Source organism: Protomyctophum parallelum (genome assembly GCF_964188405.1).
Source record: "Protomyctophum parallelum genome assembly, chromosome: 1".
Lineage (NCBI taxonomy): Eukaryota > Metazoa > Chordata > Actinopteri > Myctophiformes > Myctophidae > Protomyctophum > Protomyctophum parallelum.
Window position 1 is genome coordinate 20,616,261 of NC_139697.1, and position 9,161 is coordinate 20,625,421.

The 9,161-nt window shown below is 41.8% G+C and overlaps 1 protein-coding gene across 1 annotated transcript; it reads left to right on the top strand.

The window, feature by feature from the left end:
• The first annotated feature begins 4,701 nt into the window (after nt 1–4,701).
• Nucleotides 4,702–8,046, top strand: npy (neuropeptide Y). The gene is made up of 4 exons (XM_083778232.1): nt 4,702–4,760; nt 5,492–5,673; nt 7,709–7,798; nt 7,929–8,046. Exons 2-4 carry the CDS (start codon nt 5,492–5,494, stop codon nt 7,951–7,953), a joined length of 297 nt encoding a protein of 98 aa, XP_083634358.1. The 5' UTR covers nt 4,702–4,760; the 3' UTR covers nt 7,954–8,046.
• The last annotated feature ends 1,115 nt before the right edge of the window (nt 8,047–9,161 follow it).

Sequence of the window (9,161 nt, forward strand, 5' to 3'; positions counted from 1 at the left end):
TCATATCGGCGCATCCATCCAATTCCGACCTATCAGGTCTTCATGCAGGCAAAATAAGCATATTGCCTGATGCATAATTATTTTTGCCTGATGTTAAATAAAGTAAGTCCTTTGAGCTCTAAAACTAGTGTGAGGATGTGTTCTTCCTTCTCCGAGATAAAGCAGTACACATCCCACACTGGTGACATTTTCCTTATTTCTAATGATGTATTTACAACTATTATCAGTCACACACTTGCAGACTGCAGTGAGCTGTACGCTTTCTTCGTGAACGTGATAGCAAGAGCATTTGACTCGCTTTTCTTGTCAGGCAGCATCCCACAAAGCTGCCTGCAGGGGCTAAATAATAACAGTGGTTGCTTATACGAAACACATTGTTACAGTACAATTTTACTGTCAGTGTTGCATGCTATACAGTATACACAGTAGGCTACACTATACAGTTGTGGACAGTAACAAAGTACATTTTATTTCGGAGCATCTGTGCTTTACTTGAGTATTTGCATTTTTGGATAATAATTATGACTTGCACTATATTTCCAAGACATATATTTTACTTAGCAAATAGCAGATAGGCTCACAATGCGTTGCATTACACCATATTTGAAATAGCGAATAATATTTATAGTTTTTGAAACTCTTTTGAGATTTCTTGGGACAGTGAAAATGTACTTTTTAATTTAATTCAATTTCATTAAAAAGGTAAACTCAAGCATACATTTTACGGAGGAACTTTCACCTATTTGAATCCATGAAGGGGTGCCCTGGGCGCAGCCATAGCTGAGGTGTCACATTAAGCGTAGCTTGACACAGGGACATGGGTGTAAAGCCCTAACCACACCAGAGTTGCAACATGCAAATACTTGTGTACAGTACAGTGTACAGTATTTGTTAAAATGTTGTTTTATGTGGGCACGCCCACCAGTTCATTAAGTATGCCTGGTTTGCCTGGTGGGTAGTGATGGGTGGTGATCAACCTGAACTGAAGCCGCACCCACAGCTGTAGTTGTATGATAAAGGGGGAGGGGTAGGGGAGGGGCTGATAATGTGATGTCACTATATTACTGTTTATTTCATTGGCCCGTTTGACTGTCAAGGGTTCAGCCTCCAGGAAGAAACCCTAAATACAAAGTTAATACACCATTGCACATAAAAACGACTCCAGGGTGTCTAATGAAGTATACTGTCACCTCATAGACCTGGAAAACTACAAAAGTTGTGGCACTCTTTAAAGCTTGCTGCCTTCGTCTGTAAGTATAGTCGGTCTACCAGGTCTACTACCTGTCTTCAGAATCGTCATTAAGCATAGAGTACACTTTTGTGGAACAGTTGAACTGGTGTGCGTCTATTGTGTGTCGCAGTGTAAAAGAAGTAGACGATTGACCAGAAGCACCAGGCTGGCTTACCCCCCTGACGTCTCAGCACTTCCCCTTATATTCCCCTCTGAGCTAATTCCCATTGAACTGAATTGCAATTTGCACAAGTGACTTGGATGAGATTTTAAAGGAGTTATTGATTGTTTTGCTTTTCTTTTCGTTAATTGGTTATTTTTAGGATTTAATTATAGGATTATAGGCCATTTTAGAGCGCCCTTGTAATTCGCAAATAAATTGTGACTTCCCTGTGACCTCCCTGAAAGACCTTTCCACATCATTTATTTTTCCTGGTATTTAAACATTTTATGCTCTTTTACCTGCACGGGTAAACTCACAAACCTGTGTGTATCTTGTAATAGGATTAAGAGTATTGATCAGGGACTTTCCCTCGCTAATAAAAGTGGCGTATATAGTCGGAGTATATGACAAACAACTTTATCGGGTTTCACAGAAATATGCACCTCGCACTTTTACACAGTGCACTTTAATTATACATGAATGTGTTTCTCAAGAGTTGGTCAGTAAATTAGGAAAAGTTTCTATGTGACTCATTCGGTCACAGGTAGGTCACACTTTGATTAGTTTACGGAGAATGTTAATGACAGAAACAAAATGTCTAACAATATATTATTACATAAATATAACGACATTGGTGCATGACGGCCCAGCAGAATGAACATAACACATGAATTAGTCCCAGACAGTGCATTTGCGATAATAATACCACAAATGGTATTGTAGTCTATAAGAATAATGATCTCCTATATAGGCAAAATAGGCCTTGGATAAAACAGGCCAATTTTCTTTTATTCTCATACCTCAGTCCCATTATTATTTATGAATAACATGACAGATTCATGCGAGGGCGCCAATAACCGAGTGGCCATGATAGCACATATTGTACCACAGAGCGTCAGAGCCTATAAGGTCAGAGCCTATATTATAGGCTCTGACCTTAGAGGCTCTGACGCCTGACAGGAGTGTCCTGCGGGTTTGGGCACGTTTGCTGCATGTCACTCCTCATCTCTCTCTCTCTCTCTCTCTCTCTCTCCCCGTTTCCGGTGTTGAGGGGCGAGAGCCTTTGAGGTGTGTCTGTGCGGCCCACAGTGTGCCCACCCACCCACCATGACAACATGGGGTCTGGCAGTCAGGAAACCATGAAGCCTGGGTGGAGATTATGATGCTATGAAAGGCTGCGCTGGAGTCAATAAACAATACAACAATATAGGAATTCAAAGTTCACGGCGGAACACAAGGCGGGGACGACACACACACAAATATGCCTCTGAATGGGGGTTAAATGAAGTAACCTACCAATGATGCAGAGAAAGCTATTCAAAGGCGTGTTTGAAGTTTTATTGAGGAATCTTATTAGAGGATACATGATATTAGATACCGCGTGATGCTCTGTATCTCTCGATATAGCACACACCTTTTGTTCACATTTATCCCAGAATCCTTTTTTGCTTTCTCTCTTCACAAAAGGATTATGAGCTGCATGTGAAATACAATCAGTGGGCTGATTCAATCATATATAAGAGCCTATTTGAATTCTGTTGATTCATGAGCACCCGAGCCGACGTCACAGGCAACGAGACTTTCCCTATTCTCTATTTCATTGCAGGTTATCCATGCAGGAGCAGATGGGAACATTCATCTCACGGCTGTATACAATCATAATAATGAGTCCAACTCTTGTGTGTGATATTTGTATATCACACACAAGAGTGTGTATATCATGTGTATAGGTGCCTGCTTGGTGTGGTGTTTTTGTGTATATGCGTGCGTGCAATCCCATGCATGCATGCTTGCCCGCATCATGTGCCTGCATGCTGTTTGAGTGTCTATGCATTTTATGTTTGGGGTAAACTTTTTTTTTACACTCTCAGAGTTAAATTTACACTGGGGATTTGTGTATATAGGTACAGGCCCTCGTTGTAAAAGAGCATGCATGCTCAGACAACCCTATAATAAATCATAGATCACTATGTTCCATCTTCTCTGAGGATGTGTTATTCCTGTGTTACGCCTTCCATGTAAACAATATGAACATTACATGACGTGTTTAAGCAAATAGCTTTTGGTTGTTACTTGTCACTATAGTTTGGTGGAAGCATCCTCGTGGTTTGAAACCATAAATCTCTCATAATAAGTGTTGTCTCACAGCTTTTGTGCTTCTGTTTAATATTAACTACGTATAGCAGGTATGTGGCCTTATGTGGGTACTACTGTAGTAGTGTAGACCAACAGTGGGTCGCGACCCATTCGTGGGTCACAGACCAATTTTTATGGGTCACGACTCGAGGAAAAATCCCATTTGAACATCAAAATTGCACCTTCTTAAACTTAATTGTGTTGTATGGAACATAACCTACTGTGAAGCATGCTCTTACTTTTGACCTCTGATAGATCATTTTGAATTTTTATGAAAATCAGTTCAAATGCATCTCCTCCCAGGATCTTTGATCAAAATGCACGGAAAGTTCGACACGTGAACTTTGGACCTACTCTTTTAAGTGAAATAATTAAGGTTTTATATGAAAATGGCCCCACCCCCACACGGACCCCCCGGGGACCTATAGCCTCGGTCCCAGGGTTACTGCCGGCCGGGGACACCCACACGGTAACTCCGTCATTTCTCGACCGTTTCTATACAATATATGTATAGTTGCACCGCTCAGTTCACACAGGTGTGATTTTTTACTTTAATTTCAATTTTCAATTTGCAGTGGAAGGCCTAATGCATTTTGTTATCGATAATATACATTTTACTCCTATACATTAATCAAGTAGGCCTACAAATTTGACTGAGCAATTTACACTTGCGGCAAGCCTATAGTTGCTGACCAGGAGCAAATGTCTACTATGGGGTTGAGACTTTGTCCTGCATGTCCACCGCTGCCTAACTCACATATTAATCACTTGCAGGTGTTTCACTTCTATGAATTAGAGTTACAACAACACATGGTTTTTGTAACACTTTAACACGTTTCTTTTTAAGAATGAGTTCATTAATTGGCCTACTACATCACCTGGCCACACAGCTTGCGCGCGCGCACACACACACACACACACACACACACACACACACACACACACACACACACACACACACACACACACACACACACACACACACACACACACACACACACACACACACACACACACACCACATTATAAGTGAGGAAAAACGGTGATGACGTCGTCAACGGTGACGCGCGCAACAGACGTGCGCTTCGCGGAGCGCACGCCCTCCCCAAGCGCGTCTGTCTGGCGCACGGCGATATAAAACCACTAACTCTGCAGAGTGCAGAAACACTGTCTGGAGTATAGAAGAGACAAGGAAATCCAACAAACATCCAATCTTACCTAGCATTCATTGTAAGTATAGCATTTCTTTTTAAGAAATAGAAGATAAATTGTATAAAAGTGATTTTCAACCCTGACATTTTGCCTCTCAGACACAATATTTTACACGATTTTGTTGTTGTTGGATAATATTTTGTCCACAATCCATGCTGTATTGACGTTGGTACCATTAGGAGAGATAACAGGCAGAGGCAGACCAGAGGCATTGACAATTATTCTACATTCTCTAATTGTGTAGACTTCTTGTAAATTAAGTAATGCAGATGTTTAACAATAATTGTACTCTTGAGAGCATAAAATGAAACCAAATGGGTAATTTTACACTCTCCAGAGTTAAAGATCTATAAGGGTCCATTTGGTTACCAACTCTCCATCATTTAGCTGGGGACCACCTGGAACCCTCCCCGGACCACTGGTTGAAAACCACTAGGCTACTAAATGACAGGCTATTCCTATCTGAGACAAAACGAAATAATGTTGAAATGTAGAATGTTTTGTAAAACCTAACCCCATTTTAAACTGTAGCATATTGACTTATAGACTGCATTTTAGGAAACTGGAAACTATAGTTAAATGGCATCAATGCAGTATAGGCTATAGTTAAATTAATAAATTGCATCAAGCATAAGAACACAAAATATAAATAAAACTATATACTTTCATAAAGGCATTGCAACGAGCATGTGCAGGTAAATGTAAATAAATATATATTTAATGTTATAATAAAAACATGTTTTGGGCAGATGCATGCCAACATGGGGACGTCGCCAGGGTTCTGTCTGTGGGCACTGATGTGCCTTATAGGCGCCCTGGCGGAAGGATACCCGGTCAAACCAGAGAACCCAGGGGAGGACGCCCCGGCAGAGGACCTGGCCAAGTATTACTCCTCCCTGCGGCACTACATTAACCTCATCACACGACAGAGGTAAGCTGCCCACATGCTGCCCTGCATGGCTCTGGGGCACTCATTTTAACCCATTCTGACCTGAGATCAGATTCTAAAAATGTCTTCTACATCCTGACAGTTTTCTGAAAAAGCTATGTTTCTATGTCAGTCGTTCTTCGATTTTTCAAAAATAGCAGACCTACAAGCTCGTAGCGCGCCACTCGGTGGCGCGCTACGAGCTTGTAGGTCTGCTATTTTTCAATAGCTATAAAGCATAACATAATGTTAACACCAAAAGGGGTTCCCGCCCAAAATCAATAAACTATACTACAATAATTTCACATTGAAAAAATAAAAAAACATAATCTCTCTTGTCAATAAACTACTAGCTAACCAGTTGCATTCTGAAATGACTTGGTTGTCCATATATGTACAGTGTATATACAGTCTATTTTAGCCACAGAGCCTATAGTATAGTCCTTCAATTTGTCCGGACCTCCCCAGGCCCGGCAGAGTATAGTTGGAGGGCGGCGGACTGTGTGGCCCCGGTCTTTCTCTAATGGGACTGATCGTGGGTATAACTACTGGGACCCCGGCTGGGTCACCTGAGTGAGGAGTATGATGTTGCGAGACCCGAAACCCTGATGACCTTGGGATACATCACTGAGGATACGTCCCAGGTGCATCCATGCAATGTTTTTTTTCCCGTTCCTAGATATAGAAGGGAGACAGCAGGACTCAAGGCTCAAGGGTTGAGCACTCCAACCCTCTCTTCAGTCCTGAAGAGAGTCCATCAGGAACAGAAGACAATTCTGTTCTGTTCTATTCACTTGTAATGATCTGTTAATCTATTTTAGAGCAGCTGTGTGTCAGAGAGAGAGAGAGAGAGAGAGAGAGAGAGCGCTGTATTTTCAGTTATATCCCTATACTTATTCCTGCAATTTCAGCCAGTCTAAATTCAGGAGTTAATTCTGAGACCATGTCAAGGTTACACCCATATAGTTATGAAAGCTAACGATAAGTCATGAGTGCAGAAGAGTAGCAACCCTTTAAATATGTCCATTACTTTGAATGAAATTATTGTCCTGGATAGAAATACTGTCAAAAAAATAGCTTGGATTATATTTTTTGCAGAAATGTCACAATATGGTCATGCAAGTTAATGACCTATTATGTTATATCGTTTTTCCACTTTATTATTCCAGCCTTAGAGATGGTGTTAAGATATATATGATTAGCAGCTGATATACTGATAATGAATGTTGGGGAAATATAAAGGAATGTCCCTTTCCATTGTTGCATGTTGGAGCTGCATGTCTGTCAGTGTGATTCAGAGATCACAGGGATCACGTTGTTCTATGAATACCAACCTGCATATTTATGGATTAATGAACTCACCTTTCAAGAGAACCAAGGACGCGTTACATCGAGATGGAAACAATGACCAAACAAACAAAACAATAGTTGCCAAAGGCCAAACAAGCAAAAGGCTGATGATGCAATGTTCTGGTTTCTCTTCATAATGTGACTGCTGCTGGCTTGGATGCTGCCCATGTGGGGACCTTTCAAACGCGTCACCAAGGCTTATCATCTGAGGAGCAGAATGGGACCACCTACCATAGATCTGTAACCACCTACGACTCACCTCTTGGCTGTAATGGCTGAGCTTTCTTTTTTTTTTATCATGGTCTCCTTCGATTTATCCCACAACTTGTCTCAGCAGTATGATGAGTGATACTTTAATGTGTTTGAATGAAAGGTTTTAGGGGGGTTATTTTTGTTCTTATTTTTGTACACACATTTTTGCACACACACAAAGTTTGTCCTATAACACAAACATTAAATTCCATTGACATTGAAGACGAAGGTGAGGGTGCAAATTGTGATTGGCCGGAAATTCCCGGAAAAAGATGATGTATAATGATGATATACGATGATAAGCGCTCCTCACTTCACACGGGTTGTGTTAAATATAGTCACTCAGCTGATGTTATCCATGTCCTTCCCCCCTCCCATGCACTCTCTCTCTCTCTCCCCTCCCTATATCTTTCTCTGTCCTCCTCCCGGGGTTCAGGTATGGGAAGAGGTCCAGTCCTGAGGTTCTGGACACACTGGTGTCAGATCGGCTGCTGAAGGACACCAGAGACACACTGCCACAGTCTAGGTGTGTGTGTGTGTGTGTGTGTGTGTGTGTGTGTGTGCGCGCGCGCGCGTTCGTGTTCATTCATTCATTGTAAGAAAAACATTGTTTTTCACTATAACTCAATAACTCAATGTGATCTTTCTCTTCTCAGATACGACACATCATCACAGTGGTGAAACCATCACGGCCTGTGCCCCCCCCCCCCCCCCCCCCCCCCACAACAGGCCCTCATATCTTCTCCAGCCAACATACTGACCTCTACATACATGGTCGTACTGTACACGTACCGTTCACTCCGGATTCTGACCTCCCCAACCCCAGCAACCACTGTTGTTCTCCCCAACCCCAGCAACCACTGTTGTTCTCCCCACCCCCAGCAACCACTGTTGTTCTCCCCACCCCCAGCAACCACTGTTGTTCTCCCCACCCCCAGCAACCACTGTTGTTCGTGATACATGATGTGCCATACTGTATATAATACTGTACTCCAAGTCAGTGAAATGATAACAAAGGTGTATAGGGTATAGCCTGTTGATTAATTAACTGTCCAATAAAAGACCCTCTCTCATTACTTTTTATTTTTTGAGTGGTGCCTATATATCTATAATGTCATATACAGTGTCTGACATTTTATGTCACAATGACGTACGATGATAAGAGCGCCCCTCACTTCACACGGGTGTGATTTTTACTTGTGCATTCTAGTATGTCACCAACTGCATGTGCTTGTCTCAAAAGGCAACGCTCACTTCACATTAGTGTGAGTAGCCTTTTGCTATGGGGTAGTCTACCTTATGGATTTAGCTCAAGCCACGTTTTGAGAATTAGAGGTTGTGTGTGCTGGAGTTACATATTGTTGAAGGTCGTCTGCATAGCAAGACAAATATACACTGGAAGAAGTATATTTTAGGAGAGCACATATAGGCCTACCATCCGTAAATGCCCGCTCTCCACAGAGAATAGTCCTCAGCAAGTAGGGTGTACAATGTCGCCCTCTCGTGGCTGTTATGGAGCGTCGCTCGGATGCTTAATTATAACCACACTTTAGTTAACATTCCTTTGAGTCCTGTATACACTGTTGGTAGGGCATTCCACATTTCTGTGGTATAGGACCGAAATGAATTCAACCCCTTGTTTGAGCCTAATCTGGGTTGAACGAAACTTGTGGAGCTCTCTCTGGTGTTGTGATTGTGGATGGCGTTGATGTTTAAGAAGTAGGCATACATTGTAAACCATGACTGTCCCTGGCTATACCTACCTCATCCATCCCATTATCCCCAGACGCTTTTAAAAATAGAAATGGCCTAGGTATAATTCATTTAAATATTAGAAGTGTTGTCCAAAAAACGAGTGAATCATGGCTAAGAAAAACATATAAGTGATA